This window comes from Rhinoraja longicauda, chromosome 14 (genome assembly GCF_053455715.1).
Source record: "Rhinoraja longicauda isolate Sanriku21f chromosome 14, sRhiLon1.1, whole genome shotgun sequence".
NCBI lineage: Eukaryota > Metazoa > Chordata > Chondrichthyes > Rajiformes > Arhynchobatidae > Rhinoraja > Rhinoraja longicauda.
Window position 1 is genome coordinate 39,458,889 of NC_135966.1, and position 27,575 is coordinate 39,486,463.

Here is a 27,575-nt window from a genome sequence, read left to right on the forward strand (position 1 = left end):
ATTTGGTTTCTGTAACTTCCCTCTCAGACTTGCGCGGGCAGAAATGCTGCAGGGAAAAAAAGAAGTTCACTGGGTGCGAAATTAATTTAAAAATTAGGAAGAAATTCTGACAAAAAGCTGGTTCCAAAAGCTGTCTCCAGGCAGGCCTCGCGGGAATCACACTCTCCGACGTTTATTGTAGGGACATTGTTGGTCATTTCTCACTTGCATGTGTGACCTCTGAAAGCACTGACGTGAGCTGGCACTTGCAAAGTCAAAGGCAAGGTTGGGCTTCGACACCTGGCCTTGACACCCTGTGATTTGTTACTGTTGATATTTATCACCTCGGGCACTTTGCTGGCTGCTGTGTTACAGATGTAAAACAAAAGCTCAAATGCTGTGGTGGGGGACCCTTTGATGTTTGGAAAGTGCCCTTATTGTGACGAGAGTTGGGGGAAGCATTTGTCTGCTTTGCAGGTCTCCCCCAAGGCAGACATTTGAAGAGGACCCTCACATCCTTGCCAACTCCTCTCTCGCAACTCTCTGCTTGAAGGAAGCACAATGGTTCAATTAGTGCAGCTGCTGCTCATAGTGTCGGGAGCCACGACCGCCCCGACGTGCAGCGGCAGCGTCTTCGCCCGCCCCGAATCGTGGGGCTTGGGTCGGCCCGCTGCGGACCTTTCACCGTCCGGCGCGGCCTGGAACGTGGCAACTTCAACAGCCTGACCGCGGGAGAAGACGGCAGGGGAAGGGAAAAGACATTGTGGCCTTCCATCACAGTGAGGAGGTGACTGGAGGAGACTCACTGTGATGGATGTTTCTTTTTGTTTGTTTGTGTTGGTCTATATTAACTTTATTAACTTTATTTATATGCTGTAACTGTAATTCTTTTTTGTGCACAATCCGCAGGCATTGCCATTTTCATTTCACTGCACATCGTATATGTGTATGTGACAAATAAACTTGACTTTGACTTTGACTGTGTGTGTTATTGCTTATTTTTATTGCTCTTGTTGTTGGACTGGGTAATCTTTCATTTCACTGCACATTTATGTGTATGTGACAAATAAAATTGACTATTGACTATTGTAAGTTTAGTTCAGAGATACAATGTGGAAACAGGCCCTTTGGCCCACCGAATCCACGCCGACCAGCAATCACCCATGCACTAGTTCTAACCTACACACCAGCAACAATCAATCTGCATGCCTTGGAATGTGGGAGGAAACCAGAGCACCCAGAGATAACCCACAAGGTCCAAACAGACAGCACCCTGAAGTCGGGATTGAACCGGGGTCTCTAGCGCTGTAAGGTAGCAACTCTACCTCTGCGCCACTGTGCCGCCCACAAGTATAAAGTACCTTTAAAGTATAAAGTACCTTTATGTCATCCAAAAACATGTTTTTGGACGATATTACGTCACCCACAGTCAACAATGAGAGGCAATAAAAAGAAAGCACTAAAACACACAATCACAAAAACCAACATAAAACAAAAAACTTCCATCACAGTGAGTCTCCTCCAGTCACCTCCTCACTGTGATGGAAGGCCAGAATGTCTTCTCTCTTCCCTGCCGTCTTCTCCCGCGGTCAGGCAGTCGAAATTGTCACATCGGGGCTCCCGACATTGAAGCCCCCGCCGGGCAGTGGAAAATCCCGCGGCCTATTCCTCACCACGCCGGACGGTGAAAGGTCCGTAGCGGGCCGACCCAAGCTTCTCAATTCGGGGCGGATGAAGCCGCTGCCGGAGCCCCCGAAGTCGGCCCCCACCCGGGGACCTGCGAGCTTCAGACGTCCACATGGCCCGTGGCCAAAGCCTCTGAAAGCGAGTCGCAGTCGCACTCGCAGCGCCACCGCAGTCTCCAAAGACAGCCAGCTCCGCTGGTGGTGGGTACAGTCTGCGGGCTCTGCGAACCAGAGCCCCAGGTGGTCCCAGCTGGAGGCCGCCAGCTCCAGGTGTTTGGCCGATGGTAGGCCGCAGCTGGAACGGAGACATGACCCAGAAAAAGGTCGCATCGTTCGGAAGAGACAAATTTTATAGTCGTCGTCCCCCCCCCACACATAGTACACAACCACAAAAACGACCACATCACATCCAACACTGTGCCAGAGACCCAGATTCAATCATGACTTAGGTGCTGTCATTGTGGAGTTTACATGTTCCCACTGTGAGTGTTATCCTCTGGGTGCTCCAGTTTCCTTCCACATTCCAAAGAGTCAAGAGTGTTTTATTGTCATATATGTCCCAAAATGGAACAATGAAATTTTTACTTGCAGCAGCACACAAAACATGCAGGATAATTGGTTCATTGGCCTCTGTAAAATGTGTCCTCTATTGTGCAGGGAGTGGATGCAAAAATGGGATAACGGATAACTAGTGTGAAGAACACTTTGAAGAAGGCTTCCACAATGTGTTCACTGTTCCTTAGCTCCCTCTGCAGGTTCTAGTGTAAACCTCCACCTTTCTCTACCTTCTATGACACCACTGGAAGGACTAGAGCACTTGTTCATCCCACATCCATATTCCTCAGTCCTTGAAAGAGTGAATATTTCTGGATTTGAGTTCTGGAGGTCATGGGTTCTGGAAGCATGAGAAAAGTTGGTAATGACCACTGTTCCTCTATCTTCTTGGGGGATTTCAGTGTGGGATTAAGAAGTTTGCTCATGCCATTTTACCACCAGAAAGACTGCAGATTTATTTATATTTGGGCAGGGATTCTCATTTACTCTAAATGTTTGCTCCAGAGCAGTTGGATAGGATAGGTTTTAAATGGGTAGACTTCTAGCATGGAAACAGGCCCTTCAGCCCGCAATGTCCGCGTCGACCAGCGATCACCCTGTATACCTACACACTACAATTTTTACCAAAGCCCATTAATCTACAAACCCATATGTCTTTGGAGTGTAGGAAGAAGCCGGCGCACCTGGAGTAAACCCATGCGGTACAGCCGAAGGGCCTGTTTCCATGCTGTATGACTCGGACTATTGCAGTTTGTATTGTCAGTAAGTCTGAATCAAAATTTGCAAACAGCGAATGCATTTTCGATTATTCCAGATGACAGAAGTTTTGCTTTCTTTGTGTGGGGTTCTGTAATAGGATGTGCTGCTTATTGTTGGGTTAGTTACCTTTGGCCCAGAAGAGGAGTTGAGGCCATGGATCAGTCACGATCACGTTAAATGGTGGGACAGGCTTGATGGGTCTAATGGGCTTCTCCTGCTCCATTTTTCAAGTGTTGTTTGCAGGCTAGAACATGTGGAGCCAATCGATTCAAGAATGTTGTGGGCGGTAATGATAATTACATCATAATTCCCCAGCGCATGTTGGTTTAATTATTCTGTTTAAGTGAACTATTGAATTTGCTTTAGAAATAACCCAATAGACTTGTAATTATTGTACTTCAGGTTCATTTGTAATCAAGATCCATTCATTTGTAATCAAGAACCACTGATACCCAGGTCATTCTCTCTCTCTCTCTCTCCCCCCCCCCCCCCCCCCCCCCACCATCGAGAAGTAGATACAAAAGATTGAAACCACATGCAAGCAGATTTATGAACAGCTTCTTCCCTGCTGTTATCAGACTCTTGAACAGACCTGCTAAAGATGCATTTTCAATCTTCCAATCTACTTCATTGCAGCACTGGGACTTTTTTAATCCACCCTTTCTCTGTAACACTATCTTCTGCCCTCGTTTTTGCACTACCTGTTCTACTTATGTATGGTATGATCTGTCTCGATGACACGCAAAAAAACCCTTATTTTACCATATCTTGTTGCATGTGACGGTAATAAATCTGCTCTGATATGTGAGGTAAAACATGGCAGACTGTTGGTGTGACAGGAGTAAAATTAGGCCATTCGGACCATCAAGCCTACTCTGCCATTCAATCATGGCTGATCTACCTCTCCCTCCTAACCCCATTCTCCTGCCTTCTCCCCATAACCTCCGACACCCGTACTAATCAAGAATGTATCTATCTTTGACTTAAATATATCCACTGACTTTGCCTCCACAGCCTTCTGTGGCAAAAAATTCCACAGATTCACCACCCTCTGACGAAATAAATTCCTCCTCATCTCCTTCCTAAAAGAACGTCTTTTAATTCTGAAGCTATGTCCTCTAGTCCTAGACTCTCCCACAAGTGGAAACATCCTCTCCACATCCACTCTCTCCAAGCCTTTCACTATTCTGTACATTTCCAGAAGTTCCCCCCTCATTCTTCTAAACACCATTGAATATAGGCCCAGTGCTGCCAAACACTCATGGTTACAGTAGATCATGGTCTTCATTGAGAAGCTGTGCTCAGGTTTCCCTGAGAAACAACACCACTTCCATGGTCCTCAATGGTAACAGTGTGTAGCACTTGGCAAGGAAGCTAAGAACTCGAGGACCAGTCCACACGCGCCACCTACAAAAAACAACAGTATGTGAAGAATGACTGACGAAGGGAAGGGAGTGCGCATCCAAGTCCACTACCTCTACTCTGGGCTAAATCTAGAGAGCTATTTTTATTCTCTCTCCCCCTGCCCCTCCCCCTCCCCCCCCCACCTCCCCCAACCTTCCCATCCCCCAAATATTCTGAGAACAAATTTCAATGTCAAATTGACTATTTTTGGGACGTCCTTGAGTATGAATACAGATGTCTTATTTTGGCTTATTATTGTTACATGTACTGATATGAAAAGGGTTTGTTTGGGTGCCATCAAGCAAATCAGATAATACTATGCATTAATAAAATCAAGCCAAACGCAAATGGAAGGTACTGTTCAAATGTCTCATTTTATAAAAGGGGAAGAGGCTGTTCCTGAGTCTGGTGGTGCACACTTTAAAGCTTCTGTATCTTCTGCCCAACAGAAGGGGGAGAAGAAGCGATGATCACAGTGGGAAAAGTCTTTGATTATGTTGGCTGCTTTCCCGAGGCAGCATCAAGTGCAGATGGAGTCAATGGTCGGGAGTATGTTGTGTGTGATGGACTGGGCTACATCCGTAATACTCTCCAATTTCTGGCGGAATGGGCAGAGCTGTTCCCAAACGTTTTTGTATTCCACTGGGACAGGCAAATAAGGACAGTGCAGCATTCACTCCAGAGGCTGTATCGAGATGGTGGTGTAATTTATGCAGTTATTATTATAGGACAAGCCATGTGGAGCTAATTATTCAAGAACGCTACATGTGGTCACAATGACATACTTCCCAAAAGCAAGTTGTTTCAATTATTGACTCTACTTCAGTGAACTATATTTTTGTATTTGTGGTATAAATAATATCGACGCAATGAAATCATGGTACTTCTCATAAATTTGATTGATGATGAGAAATCAAAGCCTTAAAAATTTGTTTTGGGGAATGTTTAAAGGACGTGATGGGGCACGGTAACACTACCTTCCACAAGAGCCAAAGTGATTGTAATCGTCCTTTACATGTAGATTGGTGAGGCTTGTGAACAGAATATCCTTCTGACTTGGCTAACACTAAACATAATGCATAATGGCTAACATTGTATTTGGCCTTTGCTGGCAATGACTGTAGTACTGTTTGTGCAGCTTATTCACCATGTGATAGACACAAAGTGCTGGAGTAGGTGGTGCAGCAGTAGAGTTGCTGCCTTACAGCACTAGAGATCTGTCTGTACGGACCGCTTGGGTTTTCCCCGGGATCATCTGGTTTCCTCCCACACTCCAAAGGCGTACAGGTTTGTAGGTTAATTGGGTTTGGTACAATTGTAAATTGTCCCTCGTGTGTAGGTAGTGTTAATGTATGAGGATCACTGGTCAGTGCAGACGTGGTGAGCAAAAAGGCCTGTTTCTGCACTGTATCTCTAAGCTAAACTAAACTCAGTAGGTCAGGCAGAGTGAGGCCGCAAGCAGATTGGAGGAACAGCACCTCGTATTTCGCTTGGGCAGCTTACAACCCAGTGGTATGAACATTGATTTCTCCAATTTCAAGTAACCCCTGTAATCCCATTCCTCCCCCTCCTCCCTCCCCCAGCCTAGTCATCCTACTAGTTCCACTGTTCGCATCCTTGTATTTCTTCGCTTTCACTTCTTACCTAGCCAATAATGGGCCTTTGTGGGCCACCCTTCCCTTGGTCATCTGGTGCTCCCCTCTACTTTCAATCTGAAGAAGGGTCCTGACCTGAAATTTCGCCCATTCTTTTTCTCCGGAAATGCTGCCTGACCCGCTGAGTTACTCCAGCACTTTGTGTCTACTTTCGGTATGAACCAGCATTTGCAGTTTCTTTCTACACGTTACTAGAGATGTGGTTGATCTGTAATGAACCCTTGGCTAAGCTACATTTAAAATACTTTGTACAATGCTGGCTCCCTATTATCAAATCAGATATAGTGGCACTGGAAAGGATGCAACGATTCACATGGATGATATCAGGATTATCATCCATCTTAAAACTGAAGTGAGAAGAAATTTTTTCACCCAGAGAGTTGTGAATTTGTGGAATTCTCTGCCACAGAAGGCAGAGGAGGCCAATTCACTGGATGAATTTAAAAGAGAGTTAGATAAAGCTCTAGGGGCTAGTGGAATCAAGGGATATGGGGAGAAGGCAGGTACGGGTTACTGATTGTGGACGATCTGCCATGATCACAATGAATGGCGGTGCTGGCTCAAAGGGCCAAATGGCCTCCCCCTTCACCTATTTTCTATGATTGGGAGATCATGTATATCTGGCACAGGGGTCCAATGTTATGGTCATTATGGACAATAGAGTATCACTGCTGTGATCTCAAAACTCCTGTCACAATAAGGCAGCCTTTTAAGGCACTGAAGAACTCATAGGCTTGGGACTCGTAGAAAGGAGTGAAAGATGAATTAATAAATGTCTTTAAAGTTTTGGAGAGGTTTGATAGAGATGTTTTTTAATAGCAGGTGGTTCAGTGAATATAGGACAGTCAGTCAAGCATACTGTCTGGTTGCTTCACAGCTTGGTTTGGGAACAGCTTTGTCCAAGGCTGCAAGAAATTGCAGAGTTGTAGATGTAGCCCAGTCTATCTCACAGACCAGATTTCCCCACCATTGACTCCATCTATGCTTCACGCTACCACAGAAAAGCAGTTAACATAATCAAAGACTGGTTCCACCTCCTATCATTCCTTTTTTTCCCTGCTCCCATCAGGCAGAAGATACAGAAGCCTGAAACCACACACCACCAGACTCGGGGACAACTTCTTCTCCTCTGTTATCAGACTTCTGAATGGTCCATAAGCTGGGGTACTGTCCGGTTCACCTCAAATTCATTGCGGACATTGGACTTTGTCTCTGGGACTGGTGCACTACAATGCTGAGAACTATATTCTGCAGTCTGTATCTTGGCCTTTGCTCTGCCTATTGTACTTGAATTTGGCTTGATTGCATTTATGCACGGCGTTATCTGATTTGATTTGGGAGCATGCCAAACAAAGCCTTTCACAGTACATGTGACAATAAAAAAAACTAAATCTAATAAACCTCAAGGGATTTCAAAAGACCATTTATGGAGAGTGTAAGAATGTGGAACTTGGAGTAGTTTCTGTTCTTTGGCATTGATGCAGTGAAAGGGGACATGCAGGAGAACAGAGTGTGAGCTATTCATAGGATTAAAGCATGTTTTTTGGAGTTAAAAAGTCTGCCACAGACCACAATCAATAAGGCCTCTTTCCCTGCCATGGATTCTCCAGATCAGTTGAACAATTCTGCTTTATGACAATTTCTAAAGATGCAGTCTTATTCCCTTTTCCTCATTACATTTTAAGGTGATGGAGGAAAGATTTAATGAGAATCTGAGGGATAACTTTTTCACACAAAGGGTGGTGGGTGTATGGAACGAGCTGGCAGAGCAGGTAGTTGTGGCGGGGACTATCGCAACATTTAAGAAACAATTAGACAGGTACATGGATAGTGTGTGTAGGAAGGAACTTAAGAAGGGTCTCAACCTGAAACAACACCTATTCCTTTTCTCCAGAGATGCTGCCTGACCGACTGAGTTACTCCAGCATTTTGTGTCTATTTTAGGTATATGGATAGGACAGGTTTGGCAGGATATGGGCCAAACGCAGCCAGGTGGGACTAGTGTAGATGGGAAATGATGGTCGCTGTGGGCAAGTTGGGCTGAAGTGCCTGTTTCCCTGTGTATGATAGACTGTTTTTAGAAGCCATGTCATATGCAGACTAGGCAAATGGCTTGCCATCACAATGAGAAGAATGAACATTACCATTCCATCATGGAGATTTGGCTGTGATCCAAGACTTACATTTCACAACTGGGAGAAGTGGAGCGCCTTTGAATGCACCCTCTTTGCAAAGCTTGAGAATAAAGCTTGTTTCAGAATAAATTGTATCTTATATACAGGAAGAAACAAGTCTACTTTAAATTTCACTGATGGTAGCCAATCAGTTCTAAAACTACAATAACTGAATGATGATTATGAGGATCCTAAACTAAATTTAAACAACCAAATATTTTCAAGACCTATGAAAGTAAATCGCTGCATGTTTGGTAGTAAAACAGCCTGCAATTCTATACTGAGCAAGATTACAGGATGCTGATATAAATATAGTCCTCTACTGCTTTTTTTAGATGCAGGAAGTTACACAGGCTCTATTAAGATGAAAATAGCGTCAATGTGGTCCTCTGCAGCGGAAGGATGTAGAACACATGGAACAGTTAAGCAATGAAGTGGACCTTTTGGCCTAAGGTGTCCGTGCTGATTCTTTTAGTCACACTTGTCTGCATTTTCACTGCAGCCTTCCGAAGGAGAATGCATTGTGGAGATTTCTTTACAGTGCCACGTGTAAGAAGTTAGATGTTTTCCTCAATAAGTTGGAATGCAATTGCCATCTTTATCAGGATAAATCAGCACAGTGGCGCAGAGCCATAGCCTCACAGCTCCAGTGACCCAAGTTCAATTCTTACCTCCGGTGCTGTCTGTGTGGAGTTTGCATGTTCTTCCTGTGACCACGCAGGTTTTCCTCCAGGTGATGCGGTTTCCTCCCACATCCCAAAGACATGTGGGTTCATAGGTTAATTAGCCTCTGTAAATTGTCCCTGGTGTGTCGGGAGTGGATGTAAAAGTGGAATAACATAAAACTATTGTGAACAGGTGATCGATGGTCGTCGTGGGCTGAAGGGTGTGTTTCCATGTTGTATCGTTCAGTCAATCAATCAATCCCACTCCTCTGGAGAGAGAATTTAATTTAATTTGGGTTAGAACCCAAATTCTAGAAATTAAAGAGAAATATCAAACCCACCGAGCTCCATAATGGTTGATGATTAATGCCAAGTTTTGAAGATCATTTGTAAGGTAAATCTTGCAAATGAATGGGTGTCTGATTGAAGAGGTTTGGTGATGAAACAATTGGTTGAAACATTGTTGCCACATCTGTCCACCAACATTGGGGGCCCTTGATGTTCTTGGCATCTGTCCATCCCAACCTGCCAGTAAAAACCTAAAATAAAGTGATTAACCCTATGATGATTCCTGTGATATAAGAAAATAACTGCAGATGCTGGTACAAATCGATTTATTCACAAAATGCTGGAGTAACTCAGCAGGTCAGGCAGCATCTCGGGAGAGAAGGAATGGGTGACGTTTTGGGTCGAGACCCTTCTTCAGACTCCATGATTCCTGTGATGTTTGTTTGTTTGTCCTATCCATGTCAAGTGATGTTTGAGATCGAAGGACCACTTTTCCAGCCCTATCCTCCCCCTGAGGGTGGGTCCATATTGTTCATGCCATCGTTGGGAGATGTGACCGTATGTTATCAACTCCCCCTGGTGGGGACATCATGTCAGAACATTGAGGCGGATGGTTTAACCACTCAGTCCTGTTGTATCCAGTCTGATGAACGGTCCCGATTCGAAAGGTCACCTATCCACGTCCTTCGGTAATGCTGCCTGACCAGCTAGATTACTCCAGCACTTTGTGTTTTATTCACGATTCCAGCATTTGCAGTTCCTTGTGTCTTCTGTTGCACTTGACTCTTCAGAGAATTGATAACAGAGGATGAAAGAAGGTTTTTCCGGGGTGATGTTGCAAATAAGTCCCATAAAAACAGAAAACTCTGGAAACACATAGCAGATCAGATAGCATCCATGGGAAAAGAAACAGGAAACAGTCCAGATCAAAGGAATTGATTGGAATTGAGAAAGTGAGAAAATAAGTTAGTTTTAGATTGCAGGGAGGATGGGACAGGAGAGGGATGTACAGCACCTGCAGTTTTTGTTCTGTTTTCAATCTTAGGATAATTGTTACTTCCCTTTTATAAGTTATTGGTTCCATCTGGAGCTCTAGAGTGGCAAGGTACGATGAGGTTGGTTTACAGAATTGGCAGCTTGTCAATCCTCTAATTTAACAATTCAAAACACTCTAATCCCTTTGTCTCACATCTTTGTGTCCATCTCCGGCCTTTGTCTAACCATCTGCCCATCAACCCCCTCCCCCTCACCTGTGTTCATTTATGACCTGCCATGCTTTGTCTTGCCCTCCACTCTTCTAGCTTTCTTCCCCCCGCCCCTGCAATGTCTGAAGAAGGGTCATGACCCAAAAGGACACAACTACCCATGTTCCCCAGGGATGCTGTCTGATCCACTGAGTAACTCCAGCATTTTGTGTCTTTCCTAGGTAAACCAGCACCTGTAGTTCATAGTCATGGAGCGATACAGTGTGGAAAGAGGCCTCTCGGCCCAATTTGCCCACACCGGCCAACATGTCCCAGCTACACTAGTCCCACCTGCCCGCTTTTGGTCCATATCCCGCCAAACCTGTCCTATCTAAATCCCTTCCTTGTTTCTGCATCTTTACCGAGTTCTATTTCACTGCTTCTGCGTTTTTGAGCTTGTTGTCTTGGTATACTGCCAGTCAAAATGACCAAGAGTGATGACCTTTGATGACCATCGATAGTTCAATTGAAACTGGGATTAAACATATAGGAATAATATTAAACATGTAGGAATAATAAACTTCCATTCCACTGCAAATTGCATTGCAGAAGGGAGGAAATTATTTAGCCTTGCCTGAAGTGGAATGTTTGTAATGGATGATAGCTGATCCAGGCACGCAAGGAGTTGTCTGTAAACAGATAGAGGTTGACGGATTAACTAACAAGAGTCGTGTTGTAGACAAAGTAAATGTTGATAAGACAAGATTAACCCTTCTAAATAAATTACAATTCACACCATTTAATGAAAATTATAATTCAGGATTCTAAGAGTGACTCTAATGACAGGGTTTGCATATTGTCACTTAACTACAGTACTTGCATTCAATTAAAATTGGTCTGCTATTCAAAACAGCAATGAGCGGCAATAATGTTGCATCAATTTACTAATTAACTATGTGTTGTTAATTTGACACTGCAAGATCCCCTGAAAGGAGAGGTGTGGCACAGTGGTACAGCTAGGAGAGCCGCTACCTCACAGTGTCGGGCATCCAGGTTCAATTCTGACCCTTGGTGCTGTCTGTGTGAAGTTGACATTCTCCCTGTGACCATGTGGGTTTTCTCCAGGTGCTCCTGTTTTCTGCCATCTCCCAAAATCATGCGGTTTGTTAGGTGAATTGGGCATTGCAATGTGTGTTGGTGAGGACAGAATCTAAGAGAATTTGATTAAAATATGGGATGAATGTAGGATTAGTGTATGTGGGTTAGTAGTCGGGCATAGAGGTTCACCATCGATTTTCCAGCAACTGATTGTTCGGCGCCTTCTTTAATCCAAACAAAATAATGAGAGCACTTGAAATCCCTCGCGGAAGTCCCCATTAAAATGTGGCGCCTAGGCTGGGTGGATCTCAACCTCATCGAGAATTTAACGATGATCAGCGGGTGGAATTTGCTCTGGAACCTTGGCCCAGCCATAGCCGGCAGATACGTTCCCATAGCCAACTTCCAAGGCCGACTTTACGGGTGGGGTACATTAGCGACCTGGGCGGACTGTTTTGGTACCGTTGGACTACTCTCGGAGGCCTTGACCTCTGTTGGTCCGGCAAAATTGATAATTCTGAAATGTTCTTGAACCAATTATGTTTGAAAATCGGTGGTGGACCTGTACTCAGTGGCCTGAAGAACCTCTTTCTGTACTGTTTCTGCCTGTGGATAGGAGTTATCACCGTTTCACTTTCCTTGCATTCCTTTGCTTGACAGGAGAGTCAATGAGGATTTGGGCATGTACCCACTTGAGTATTATGATCAATTTGAACATAATGCCTAGCATTCAACATTCTTTTCACCAGCGCTCTATTCAGGAGGTTGAAAAGGACTAAATTCTGATTTTTCCAACATTGATATATTTTGCAGAGGAAAAATAATATTGTGTGCTTTGCAGATTTGCTACTTGCAAGTGCTTAATTTGCAAGTTTGCTTTCATTATTTTGTGATCGATTTGCTGTTTATATGATGGCTGGGTTGTTGACTGCAGTTTGCAGTGTCGTGAGATCCGTGATAGATGGCAATGCACTGCAGTATGGCACGGTTATCTACTAACTAATCAGTGTTAAGACTGGGTTTTGAAATCAATGCAACACTGACTCTCCGTACAGTTTATCAGAAATGCATCAAGTGCATTTATTCAGATTTTGAAGGTTTCTCTGCATTGGATGTCATTCACTTGCTTTGTCATTGTTGCTTATTTAGTGGTCTGGTGAAATTTGAGGGCTGCTTTTCTTCGCTTAATGACTTTACTGTAAGAAGTAGATGCAAATTGAGATTGCAACACTGCTTTACAGAAACATTCAAGGATAGAATCTTCATCGATGCTAATGGAAGCATAGATCAAAAATAAACCTTCAACATTACAAGACAGATCCTTCAAACCACACTGCTATTGGTTCTCAGTGGACCAACTGAATTTCAACAATAGTGCTGCTCTACATACGAGAACATGTTTTTTTTAATGCATTTAATGATTTGGGCGACGTTATTCACTCTGGGTATTTTACATGCAGCATGCTTTGTTGTGTTTTTCTATTCGAAGGCAAGTGCCAAAAATATGGAAGAAACATGCAGCTGTTTTTCTAACTGTTGAGTTTTGGAATTTGAACGTGTTTCAAAGCAGCAGTAATTGTGTCCAAACTTTGTGCAATCCTATTAAACACAGTGCTTTCAGTTCCCCTGTAACACAATGTTAAAAGCATGACTCACCCTGGCCAATTGCTGGTGTTGGGTTCTCTGATGAAAGTTGTGTTATTCATCTCATTACAGTGTTTCTTATTGATGTGTTGAAAGTTCTTGTCATTTTCGGTATTTAGTATAACAGGTGAAATCCCTGCAGTCAGTTATTAAAAAAACATGGCTCTTTGTATTCTGATATGAATGAATAGATGTTCCAGTGTTGGTACAAGGGTGCTCCAGGACATCTGAGGATCCTGAATAGGTTGGTAAGGATCACTACCCATTGCAGACATGTCCATTGTGGTAGAAAATTATGGAGATCCTCCAGGGTTTCAGAAAGATGCTCCTGACTTTCATTTCACAGAATTTCCTTATTCTGAGTACATATAACAATTAAATAGTCTTGACTGGACACTATCAGCGATGACTCTAAAGGACATGAGTGCAGTCTCCAAAAACCTTCATTTTGGGGGAGTGTATATGATCATTCCATTCCACATGTAGGCTGAATGCAAAGAGGGTGAAGTTTCTATGAGTATGGAGTCTAGTGACCTTCGCTAATGTGGCAGTGATCCACTGATTGTAAGTTGTAACTGAGTTCAGTTGTTGCAGCTTGGAACAATCGAAAGGCCATGAAGCTGAGAGTGAGACACAAGCAATAGCAGAAGCTGGAATCTAACAAGCAGTGGGTCAGGCAGCGGAGGGAATGACAATAGACAATAGGTGCAGGAGTAGGTCATTCGGCCCTTCGAGCCAGCACCACCATTCAATGTGATCATGGCTGATCATCCACAATCAGTACCCCGTTCCTGCCCTCTCCCCATACCCCCTGACTCCGCTATCATTAAGAACTCTATCTAGCTCTCTTGAAAGCATCCAGAGAATTGGTCTCCACTGCCTTCTGAGGCAGAGAATTCCACAGATTTACAACTCTCTGAGTGAAAAAGTTTTTCCTCATCTCTATTCTAAATGGCCTACCCCTTATTCTTGAACTGTGGCCCCTGGTTCTGTACTCCCCCAACATTGGGAACATGTTTCCTGCCTCTAGCGTGTCCAATCCCTTAATAATCTTATATGTTTCAATAAGATCCCCTTTCATCCTTTTAAATTCCAGTGTATACAAGACCAGTCGCTCCAGTCTTTCAACATACGACATTCCCGCCATTCTGGGAATTAACCTAGTGAACCTACGCTGCACTCCCTCAATGGATAGATGATGTTTTGAATCGGAACCCTTCTTCAGGCTGAAAATAACCTTGACCTTCTTGGGCAAACCAGCCTATTCGTGTGAGGTTGTACTTGAGGTCACAGAAGCTCAACAGATATTAATTTGGACACGCAATGTCATTTATAAATAACCTATTTTCAGGAGAACAGATTAACTGACTGACATTGAACTAAATACTAAAAATGCAGGAAATGCTCAGTGAGTCAGGTGGCATCTATGGAGAGGCAAACAAAGCTCTGATGATAAATCATCAATCTGAAAAGTTAACCCTGTTCCTGTATCTGCAGATGATATATGCTCTACAGCTCCATGCTGCTAAATGTTTCCCCATATCTATTCTTATTTCTGATTTCCTGCATCTGATATGTTCTCGCCTCTTAAGTTATTGGTAAAATATCATTGTTCTGTAAATAAAGGCCAACATGTTGTTCTCCAGACCAACAGATTAGGCTTGAAGTTCTGACCTAGTCTTGTTCCCATGGCCCTTTGAATAGATGTCGACAATCAGGATTAACTTTAAGGCAACATTGTTGATGGGATGAGGAAATCTCCTTGCAGACACATTTTGCACGTGGTATGACTGTTGATGTAATTTGGGGAAGATTTGTGCCAAAACAAACGAGCTCACCCAAGTAAAACACCATTGAGGAAATTCCGGGATACGTGGACACTCAGAAATGTGCTCAACATTTTTCTGAACTAATTTTCAACTCCATCTCCACAGCAAGATTACAAATGTTCCAAGGTCTTTTGAGGCCAATTAACAAAGTGTTTCCGAAGATAGACACAAAAAGCTGGAGTAACCTAGTGTCTCTGATCTTTGGACATCTCAACATGATTCACATTCAATTTTCAAGTATTAGAAAAATGGAATACAGTAAACCCTTACAATAACAGACTTCTATATAGCAGATTTTGGTAATAACAGGACATACTTCTGGATGCGGGAGCAGAGAGAGGGAGCAGCATGAAAGTGTTGAGTACCGGGCCTGGCCCTGACGCACTGCGTGAGGGGCTGGGTGCTCTGCAGCTCCCCACTCTCTGAATTCCTGCTTGTTGGAATTCCTCCTCCCCCCCCCCCCCCACCGAACCTCGGCCTTGGGTTAAACATCACCCCTTTCATTTGGTTGGAGTGAACAATCGCCAATGACAGACATTACAGACATCATGTGCGTGAAGGAATGGGTGACTTTTCGGATCGAGACCTTTCTTCACAGTCTGAAGAAGGGTCTCGACCCAAAACGTCACCCATTCCTTCTATCCAGGGATGCTGCCTGTCCTGCTAGGTTTTGTGTATATCTTTGGTGTAAACCAGCATCTACAGTTACTTCCTACACATGACAGATACCATCCTCCCAATCCCTCTCTGGTCCATTATTGCGAGGGTTTACTGCAATTACTTTTTGCAAATTGCTATTAGAAATTGCAAGGAAATAATCAGATATAGCCATTTAGTCCATATCGTTTTGTGAAATAGCTTGATGTTTCTTAAAAATCCCTGACAGGTAGAATCAAAGCTATTTATTAGCAGATTTAGCAGACTTGACCCATTACTAGTCTCAAACAGAATTGTTACTTTGATCCACGTGGAGATAGCTGGGTACACTGCTAAATTGAATAGTGATTGTCTAATAATGTGTTTTGTCTGAAGAAGGGTCTCGACCCGAAACGTCACCCATTCCTTCTCTCCTGAGATGCTGCCTGACCTGCTGAGTTACTCCAGCATTTTGTGATACCTAATAAGGTGTTTGTGTTTTAATTCTTTAGGAATATTCTACCGACTTTGAACATGAGAATCTCGGCATTCTCCTTTCTATGGATAAACTGTTGCTATGTGTGGCAAGTGAAAGCAGAATTCTTCACATCCATAGGTAAGATTTATTGGAATATTCATATTTTTGAGGAATTCAAAGTTTTCCTAACCTGTGGTGTCACTGGGAATTTCTGCAGTCATTTTTGTTCAAACCAGAAATAGTATAGTTGTACTGCTATCATTTTCAATTAAAATGCATTGTAATAGTTGAATTTAAATTTTTTTTATCATGAACTACTTATGGGTAAAGCCCAATCTTCACAGCCTCTTCTGTTGGTTTCAAGAGGCTTCGGAACTGCTGCATTGTATTCTTGGGGAAGTGTCTTGAATTTGGTATAAGGTTAGTAGAGAAGGCATATGGTACGCTTGCCTTCATTGGTTGGGGCATTGAGTATAAGAGTCAGGAAGTCATGATGCAGCTTTGTAGGACGTTGGTTAGGCTGCATATGGAGTATTGCATGCAGTTCTGGTCGCCCTAATACACGTAGCATGTGGAAGCTTTGGAAATGGTGCAGAGGAGGTTTACCAGAATAATGACTGGATTAGAGGGTATTAGCTACAGGGAGATGTTGGATAGATGGATTGTTTTCTCCAGAATGCTGGAAGTTATGAGGAGATCTGATAGAAATATATCACACCATGAAAGGCAATAGTAGGATAGAAAGCCAGAACCTATTTCCAGGTTGAAATATCAAATACTAGGGGGCATAGCTTTAAGGTGAGAGGGACAATTATGAAAAATAATATATTTGCCTTCTCTTTGATGGCCGAGAAGGGTCGGGTTTCTGCTTAACTACTTGAAAAGCTGAACTTGAATTCTGCAAGCTCTCCATTATTTTGAATAATTTTAAATTGACCTCCTTAAACACCCATTGAAATTAATCTGCCTACCATGAGTTCTGGGTCTACACTTATTGATAGTGACCACTGGGACACCTGAGTTCACTAAAGTTATCATAGCAAGACATGTTGTGTGGGAGATAACCACTTGAAAGTGGTCATCATTCATTTCATTTCACAGCCAGAAAATCGGTGTTGGTATCACCTTATCCTACTGAGAGTCCCAGATGTTATTGGATGAATGCTGTGAGCACTGTGAAAACATTCTGTTGTATTCCCAACTGCACCAGATCAAATTCTGAAATAACATCATGCTGTAAGATTATTGAGCTCCAAACACTTATCGATCGTGCCCTGTGTACTAGGCGTAGTGGAGATGAACTCTTTCTCTTCTCTTTCCCCCCACCTCTTCCCTCCCCCACTCCCTCCCCAATTAGTGCTTAGTTCAGTTCTGAAATGAAGGCCAGAATCTGAACATTCAGCCATTTTCCAAGACGTCCACAAAATGTGAGGACGTGCAAGCTTATTCTAAATTGCTTTCAGGTTCTGAATATTAATCCTCTCGCTGACCTAACAATAGTTGAATCTGCCTGAGATTTTGTTGCTTACACTTACAGGTGTCTCCAAGTCCCTTTCATTAAAGAGTAACTGGCAACAACTACAAATAAATCAGTTTCAATACTAGTATTTCACAGCCATTAAAAGTATTAAGCTAATGAAATCTCCAGCTAGGATGGAGCACCCATTAATGAAATGTGTTCCTTTTATAACTTTTTAATTAATTCACAGGACGTGTCCATTGCTGACTGGCCCCGCTTCACTATGATTGAGTGGCTAACTATGCCAGTTGAGGGCAGCTAAGATTCGGCTACATTGCTGTGCCCTGAATTCATGTTTAGCCAGCTGGGATGAGTTTGAGGATGGCAGATATTATTTTGGTGGCCCAACTGAGGTTTTCCAATCATCCATAAAAACATAGAAAATAGATGTAGGAGTTGGCCATTTGGCCCTTCGAGCCACCACCGCCATTCAATATGATCACGGCTGATCATCCTAAATCAGTACCCCTTTCCTGCTTTCCCCCCATATCCCGTGATTCTGTTGCTAACAGTGATTTGTAGTGATTCACAATGACCATATAGTGGCCAGAGGCTGGAAGGCAGGAGTGGTGGGCTGTGGAATGTAGAGGGAAGCGGCCGAGCCGGCCCCTGCTCTGCCCTCGAGGATGGGAAGGCTGGAGAGGAGGATGGAGCGAACCGGCGATGGCGGACGCGGGGATTGGGGGCCGATAAGAGAGTAAAACGGGATCCGACCTTCCGCACCCTCCAGGTCGGCTGTGGGAAGCACCCCCGGAGCACCATGGCTGGAGGTGGCCGGGCGAGGAGAGGGATGACAGTTCGCTGGACGATCCGGATAGTGGCGATGACTAGAGGCCCTGCAGCAGCCTGGGGCTCGCCTGGATCCGGCACTGCTCCTGAAGACCGAGTGCACAGACTGGACTGGACTTTGAAAATGTCACTAAAACTTGGCGACTCTTGCATGGACTATCTCTATGCTCTTTGTGCTAATCGGAGATTGTGCTGGGGTCTGATGATACTTTATTGAATTCGATGCAAAAAAAAAAGAATTTCACTGTATGTCTGTACTTGTGATAATAAACAACTATTGACACATATTGTCTCAGGAATACCTAACTCCTGGGACACCATGGTCCAAATTCTACTGCAGTGGTCCAAATCTTCCTGGCAATGTTCTAAAAATGTTCTAAAAAGTGCGTAATTCTCTGTGGGGGATGCAGTAGTGCAGGAGTAACTGGCGACAGGATGCCTGGTCAAATTTTCAAGATTATGTGAAATTCTTGGAAATTACTTTTATTAATATTTTGGGTGGTGGAAGGGAAGGAATTGATTTTTAATTTGCATAATAGTGAAACATAACATTATTTTGCAATTGAATTGACGAATTGTAAAGTCCAGTTTATATATTGTTTATGTGCGGGTGCACGTGAAGGATGTAGTATTCTGTGCACCAGTCAAGACATTAGTGAAATCCCCACCGCTGGTTTTCAGTATCCTGCATTGGGATCCTTTTACATCAACCTAATAGACAGTGTCACCAAGTGTGGCACTCCGCAGAGTGCACTGGAAGATTGGCCTGGATTTTTGTGCTCATCTTGCATATTGGATTGGATTGGATTCGAGACTACAGATCCACCATCGATTTTCCAGCAACTGGTGGTCCGGCACTTCCTTTACTCCGGACACAAATACAGGAGCGCATTTGGAATCCTCCTCACAAGTCCCCCGAAAGTGTGGCGCCCAGGCTGGCTGATCTCAACCTCATTGGGACTTCCGCACCGATCAGTGGGTTGAATTTGACCCCTCTGGAACTCCGGCCTGGTCCTTGCCGGCAGATCCGTTCCCATAGTCAACTTCCAAAGCCCCAACGTTAAGGGCCGGTATCTTGGCTTTTTGGCAGCATAGGTCGATCGTTCCAGTACCGTTGGAATCCTCTCACAGGCCGTGACCTCTGTTGGTCTGGCAATACAATACAATACAATACAATATATCTTTATTGTCATTGTACAGGGGTACAACGAGATTGGGAATGCGACTTTCATTCGATGCAATAAATTAATTAGCTAATCTTTGGACAGTCCAGAGAAACAAAATTAGAAACAGTTAAAACAGTATAAAGTGCAATTGTCGCTGTGCGACGTGACCATTCGAAGGAGACAGTTCATGGGGGGGGCGCCGGACCGGCTCAGAGCAGCTATAGCTCTGGGGATGAAGCTGTTCCTAAGTCTGGAGGTGCGGGCGTAGAAGGCCTTGTAACATCTTCCGGATGGTAATCCAGAAAGGCTCTGGAACAAAGGACGCTGGGAAAATTGGTGGTGGACTGTATTAGCTATGAGTGGAAGGCTGGACAAATTTGGATTGTTTACCACCTATTGAGCATTGCAGGTTGAAGGCAATCGGCTAGGAGTATAGAAGATTAAAAGCTTGGATTGGGTAGACACACTCTTTCTTCTTGCATTGAAATGCCAAAAATTACAGGATGTAGGTTCAAGTGGGGAAGTATAGGTGAAAAGCGTACAGTTTTTTAAAGGGGATTTGCGAGGCACGTTTTTTGACACCAGGAGTGGTATGTGTCTGGAATGAACTGCTGGGGAGAGGGTGGTAGAAACAGATGCGACAGCAACATTTAAGAGGCATTTGGAATGACAGATGTACAGGCAGGGAATAGAAGGATATAATTCTTCTTTGTGGTTTTCGAAGCAGAATGATTTGTGGCCATGTGGTGGTGAGGAACAGTGTGATTGGTTACATGTGGTGGGGAGAACAGTGATTGGTGGCGACATGGTGGGGAACAGTGATTGGTCAATATATGGTGTTGAGGAACAGAGTGATTGGTCACCGTGTGGTGGGGGAACAGTGATTGGTCACCGGGTGATGGGCAAACAGTGATTGGTGGGCATACGGTGGGAGGAACAATGATTGGTCACCATGTGGTGGGAGAAAGATGACTGGCCATGCAGTCACAGGCAGTTTTGGAATGATGGGGAATATAGGTTGATCATCACCTGACAACGTAGCTCCTCTATATTTATACCTCCTGCATACACTGCTTGCTAATCTGGTGGCATAATGTGGTTGGTTTTGCTGCAGCTTGCAGAGAAGGTCACGTGCATACCTGTTCAATATTTTGCACAAGGAGGCCATTCAGCACATCGAATCCTTGCTGGCCCCTCTGCTCCATTCCCCGCTTATTCTCTCTCACATGTCCATCGACTACCACCCAGCCACAGTCACCAATTAATCTGCCAGCCAGCACATCTTTGAAATGTGGCAAGAAGACCAAAGTACCCAGAGATACCCACATGGTCACAGGAGGAAAGTGAAATTCTACATAGATGGTACCCGAGGTCGGGTTCAGTCCTGGGTCACTGAAGCTCTGAGACAGCGGTACTAGCAGCTGTGTGACTATGCCATCCATCATGGTGGAGCATGTTGGAAAGCGGATTTGGCTTGCAATGGACAATTGTGTGACAATAACGTCAATTGCTTTGAGCCCAGTGAACATGTGTTACTCTACTAGCAAAGTCTTTAAGAGCTGAGAGCCTGGGTCCATAGGAATGGAAATTCCTGGTAAGCAGGATTTCCCCAACTCCAAGGGTTATTTTATCCCTTACTTTTCATTTAACTGTTGTGGTTTCAAAGCTCGACATTGTCTGGAATATTGCAGGTCCCTCTGAGCGTACACGAAAGTACAGACTTGGGAACCTGTCTGGCTGGCAGGCTGTCATCACTCCCCACAGTGAAAGAACATAAAGCTCATTTGTTTCACTTTTAATAGCAGTTGGCTTCCTGGTTCTTTCCACTAGTTTTGTTGCTCACGTGAAGTCCATTCCACTGATGACACAATGCAGGATTGACTCTGTGAGGTTGTCTTCAACTGAGAGTTTTTTAGTTTAGTTTATAGATATAGCATGGAAATGGGCCCTTCGGCCCACCAAGTCCACGCTAACCATCGATCACACTAGCATGTTTTCTAATTTTCTCATCCACTCACACCATTAGGGGCAATCTTACAGAGGTCAATTAACCTACAAACCTGCACATCTAGGGGATGTGGCCACACGGAGAACATGCAAACTGCACACTGACAGCACGAGGTCAGGATCGAGCCCAGGTTTTTGGTTCTGTGAGGCAGCGGCTTCACCAGATGCACACTGTGCCACCTGTTGTAAAGCTTTTCCTCTGTGACAAGGAAAGTTGGATTTCTGTATCTAGAATTCCAGGCTTTCCAATCATTTTGTTCAACGTGCAAAAAGTCTTAAGTTAAACGTGAAAATTAGTAACCGAAGCTTTGCCTCAACATGCAAACGCATGCACGCCTGGCTTAGGACCCGCAGAACAAATTAACTGCCAGCAGAGGTTCCACTAAATGTTTCTAGTAGAACCTTTGACGAGATTCCAAAAGTTAAACTGGATCTCTGCGTCACAAGGTTTCTGAATGTATTTTTAAACAAAATATTTGGTCTTCATTACAATGGAAATATTCCTGCATGGTTTTCTAAGTCGCTTTCGGTGATTTAAGATTGGCTCACTTCCAAGTGGAGTTTGAACTGCAAATTAAAAGCATTTTCTCTTTAAATCCACTTACACTTAAGTCAATCCAGCTACCAGGACTGCCAAGGTTTAAAAGAAAATTGCAAAATGAAAAATAAAAACAGAACCTATTGGGGGAAAAAAACAGGCTAGGCAGCCAGAGCAGATGTGTGGGGGTATTTTTTTTAGAGTGGTGAGTTCCTGGAATGTGCTTCTGGCAGTGGTGGTGGAAGCAGATTAAATAGTGGCATTTAAAAAGCTTGATGATTGGCACGTGGACATGCAGGGAGTGGAAGGATATGGATTATATGATTATATGCCGGCAGATAAACGTTGGTCTTGGCATCATGTTTGGTACAGACATTGTGGGCCGAAGGGCCTGTTCATGCACTGTACTGTTTTGTCTTCTGTTTTTTTCACTGGAGGAAGAAACGGAGTTGATGTTTTGCATCAAAAACCTTTCATCAGAGAGGTGGAGAATATTGAATAAAAGTTTGTTCTAGATTGCAGGACTGATAAATATCTCTTATTGGGTGAGGCTGGAGTTGCTCTGGGGATGAGCTGCAGATAAAGTCATTTGGTTGATGATTGAAGTTGGAGACAGGGATTTGGAATGTGGGAGGAAACCAAAGCACCCAGTAAAAAAAAACACACAGTCACAGGAAGAACATACGTACTCTGTACACACAACCCCCATAGTCAAGATCAAACCCGGGTCCTTGGCACTATAAGGCAGCAACTCTACCGTTGCGCCACTGTGCGGCCTCAGAAAGTTGTGCTTGCTGATTTATCCTAGTTCATGACAAGTTGTGTGAAGGGAAACACAAAATACAATCCAGTTAGAAATTCCGCCCCAGTGGTTTAGTTTTAACTCCGATTAGTAGCATTTTTCCAATAGGTGAATTGTAAAGGGTGTCGAAAATGTCACTTTGACTTTGGTATAGATGAGGGTAGGAGTACTTGGAGATACCTGTGAGGTATCGCATCCAATTTGTTTTTTTCGGATCTGTCTCAAGGCTTGATTCAAGATGCTAGTGTAGCTGACTCCTTGGTCTCGGGGGGACTGGAGTAGATTAGATGGCATCAATCACAATGGTAATCGAAAAGTGCAGTTTGTCAGCAGTGAAGATAATAAAGTACGTAAGTTTGGTTAATTGGAAAATAAGTAAATTTGCAGTTCCCTCAAAGGTATTTCCTTTCATTTGAAATGATTAGACGCATTGATCCTGTACTTGGTCTGACTTGCTGCAAATTCAGTGGGCAGCTTCGCCAATCAAAGACGGTAGTAGGCAGATTATAGGGGAATTGAAATAAATTAGTGTTCCACCGCAGAGGCACCAGTGTAGAGTATAATTGGTAAGATACCTTGCAACCATGGAGTTATACACCTCAACTTGTCCATGCTGATCAAGATGTCTATCAGAGTTAATCAGGATATTTGGGACATCTTGTGTCAATGCATGCTTGAGTGGATATCTCAACCTTTGTAATACTTGGGGGCAATGTTGGGAGTTCAGCACAGAAGTAACTGCAATGTTTCTCAGGAAAAATCCATGTCATTGTGCAAATGCAGAAGGCGTTGAATGAATTCCTCTCTGGTCTACGTTATATCAGGTGATCTGTGTTGTATTGTAATCAGAGTTAATTTAGACGTGGAACCTTACTAATTTATGGAATGGAAGAAAACCACTTTGCCCATCTTCTCCTTGCCATTCAACCAAAAGCAAATGAGGTTCATCTCGCCTCCAGCTCGTAGCCATATTAGCCATGTGTCTTCAAGTACTCTAGTAAATTTTGTGCCAAAGTAATGAAGATTTCTGCCTTCATGTTGCTTCTGTCTCCTTTTGTTACAACAGTAAGTACCATGTAACACAATGAAAACAATGTATGCTGTCAGTTTTGTACTGGAACACAACTCTAAATTTAACATGAAATAACTAAAACCTTTGGTGTAATCAGTATTGTCATGTAGTGATCTGCAGTTGTTATTTTCCACACAGCAAGATCGTACAACATCAGTGAGAAGAATTTCCAGTTAAAGTTAAATGTTGTCAAGGCTCTCTTCCACTCTTCATGTGGTGATGTAGCAGCTTGTAACATTGCCCGAGAGGAGAGACCGCTTTTTAATATCCTCCTCTAAATTACGACATCTTTTGAAGTGCATCCAAAAGGGCAAACATTTTGGTGAGGTCAGACTCGGGGTTTGCTGGATCTTGGTAGCTAGTGATGATATTCACTTCTTGTTTATCATTTTACTGGGTATTTTTTGCAGCAAGTTCTCTTTAGTAACTGCCTTGTATCACACCTACAGCCACAGTCTGCCTTATGTCATGGACAGCAAAGCGACCAGGTGGTGGATATTCAGAGAAGCTCGCCACACAAATGGGCCTATTGCTAGGAGTAAATATCACCAGCAACTTGTCCTGTTCCACCCATATTAAAGCAATGACCAGGAGAACATACTAATGCCCCTATTTCCTTAGAAGACTTAAGGGCCTGTCCCACTTAGGCGATTTTAAGGCGACTGCCGGCGTCTAGGCTGTCGCCGACAGCTCGCCGGGCATGATCCTGAGGAGTCTTCCAAAGATCGTACTGGATCTCGGCTCGGCGCATCGCTGAGAAAACATCCGGTTTGAAATTTCTCGGCGACAGCTGGCTTGTCGCCAGGTATCGTTGCTTATTGCGGGCGCTGTCGCATGCTGTCCCCAGGTTTGATTGGTTCTCTTAGATGCATTTAGAAGCACATAATATTAAAATAAGTAAAGTAATTTCAAAATACCATAAACTGCTTGTGTTTAACCAATTTATTTACCGTTCGAACATTTGAAAGGTAGATTGGAGGCGACAGTTTGACGGTCGGGTAAGCGTGGGAATTTTTGCGATGTTTATGGCCATCAGCCATCACATTTAAAGTGGGCTCCCAACCCAGATATGCAACCCAGAAACCAGATATGCATCTCCGTATATTTTCAAAGAATGCCCGCACTCCGCACACAAATCCACTTAACCACTTATAAAATTATTATTTTTAATACAGCTATTAGTAAACTGGAAGTAAATCCAGTTTATTCCTTGTTATCGTGAAGCTTGGTTTTCAAGTAACCCGTACAAGGTGTTATAGTTCAAAACTCTCAAGTACTTACCGACTTGTCAGTGATTTCAGCGAAAATCAGGACGCCGGAGAAGCATTGACAGCGTGGGAATTTTCGTGATGTTTCTGAAGACGCTGTAATCTCGACCTGACTCGGCATTGTCCGACTCGGCAAGAAAATTTTGCCGAACTGCTAAGACTTTGACAGTCGCCGGCTGTCGCCAAAAAAACCGCCTAAGTGGGACAGGCCCTTTAGGGGGTTTAGCATGTCCCCAACAACTCTCACCAACCTCTACAGGTGCACCGTAGAAACCATTTTATCGGTTTGCATCACAGCACGGTTTGGGAACAGCTCCATCCAAGACCACAAGAAATTGAAGAGAATTGTTGGATGCAGCCCAGACCATCACACAAATTAACCTCCCTTCCATTGACTCCATTTACACCTTGTGTTGCCTGGGCAAGGCCACCAGCATAATCAAAGATGAGTCCGAACCTGGACACTCCCTCTTCTCCCCTCTCCTATCAGGCAAGAGGTATAGAAGTGTGAAAACGCACACCTCCAACTTCAGGGACAGTATCTTCCCAGCTGTTATCAGGCAACTGAACCATCCTACCAACAACTAGATAGTAATCCTGAGCAACTGCCTACCCTCTGACTATATTTAATTCAATTTTACTGAACTTTTATCTTACACTAAACATCATGCCCTTCATCATGTATCTATACAATGTGGATCAATGTGGATGGCTCAATTGTAATCATGTATAGTCTTTTCGCTGACTGGTTAGCATGCAACCAAAACTTGTCACTGTACCTCGGTACACGTGACAATAAACTAAACTTATTTGGAACCATGATGACAATGGCTGCGTCTTTGGTTTTGCAACAGCAATGAAATAATGACAAGTAATGAATACACATTTGTTTCGGTGTGTGTGAAAATCTATCAACACAATTGAGCATTGAACTGAAGAAAAAGTATGCAGTGACTTGTAAGGTTTAATAGTCCAATACTGAATCTATCCCGTTATCCTTGCCGGCAATTTTAACACTCCTTTCCATTCCCATTCCCATACTGGCCTTTCTATCCTGGGCCTTCTCCATTCGCAGAGTGAGGCCATGAATGAACTGGAGGAACAGCACCTCATATTCCGCTCATGTAGCTTATAACCCAATGGTATAAACTTTGAATTCTCCACTTTTTAAGTACCCCACTGGGTACACACCCATTTCTCCCACTTCCGCGCTTACTTCCCACTTCCCCCATTCTCTCCCATTTCGATCCCTTCCTCTGGCTTCACATTTCACTCCTCCTTATCTTACACCCTTTTTAATCTCCATCCTTTGTCCATCTGTCTGCCAGTCTAACTCCCCCCCCCCCCCTCACCTATATCCACCTATCTATCACTTGTCAGGCTTCATCCTGCTCACAGCTTCACCTCCTCGTCCCCAACTACAATCAGTCTGAAGAGTCTTGACCCAAAACATAACTTAAGTCCACCTGCAATGCTGCCTGATGTGCTGAGTTACTCCACACATTGTGTTTTTTTGTGAACCAATTCAGCGGTTCTTTGTTTCATTGTCATCCAGCTATATGCTTGCACACATGGGCAGAGAGTGGATGGAGGGGGTAACACAGGGATGGACAGAGACACACGGATGGGGGGAGAGATAAGGATGGAGGGGGGGGATACAGATGGAGGGGTGGACATGGATGGAGAGAGAGAGAGACTCGTATGCAGATAGATGGAAAGACGTGGACAGAGAAATAAACCTGAATGGGTGTGGGGGACAGGGACGGAGAGGCACTCGTGGATGAAGGGGGGCATGGGCAGAGAGAGAGAGAGGGGGGGCAGAGAGAGGGAGAGAGAGGGGGGGGAGGGAGAGAGAGGGAGGAAGGCAGAGAGGGAGGCAGAGGGAGAGAGAGGGAGGGAGGCAGATGGAGAGGGAGGCAGGGGCAGAGAGAGAGAGAGGGGGGCAGAGAGAGAGAGAGGGGGGCAGAGTGGGGGGGGCAGAGAGAGGGGGCAGAGAGAGAGGGGGGGGCAGAGAGAGTGGGGGAGCAGAGAAGGAGAGAGAGGGAGGTGGAGAGAGAGAGAGAGGAGGGGGGGCAGAGAGAGGGAGAGGGGGAGCAGAGAGAGAGAGAGAGGGGCAGAGAGGGAGGGAGGCAGAAGGAGAGGGAGAGAGGGGCAGAGAGAGGGGCAGAGTGAAGAGACACTCAAGTCTTGATACTGCTTGAGTGTATTCGATACAACCCAGTGCTTGCAAGTGAGCCAGGACTACAATTTCTTGGTTAACAGCCTTCCAGGATTTGTGGATACAGAACACGGCTTCCATGTGCGGCCAACTCTTCACTTTAGCTGACCAAACATCAGTTAAGCCCTGGAACACTACTAAATGTCAAGCTTGGTTACTCAGT

The 27,575-nt window shown here is 44.1% G+C and overlaps 1 protein-coding gene across 4 annotated transcripts in view; it reads left to right on the top strand.

Annotated features, from left to right (window-relative positions):
* The window catches only part of p4ha2 (procollagen-proline, 2-oxoglutarate 4-dioxygenase (proline 4-hydroxylase), alpha polypeptide 2), a 110,677-nt gene that overhangs the window by 19,260 nt on the left and 63,842 nt on the right, over nucleotides 1–27,575 (top strand). For all 4 annotated transcript variants that reach the window (XM_078411742.1, XM_078411743.1, XM_078411741.1 and 1 more), the window contains exon 2: nucleotides 16,068–16,171. In XM_078411742.1, coding sequence (XP_078267868.1) covers nucleotides 16,090–16,171 — 82 coding nt within the window. In that variant the 5' untranslated portion in view covers nucleotides 16,068–16,089. The remainder of the gene's footprint in view (nucleotides 1–16,067; nucleotides 16,172–27,575) is intronic.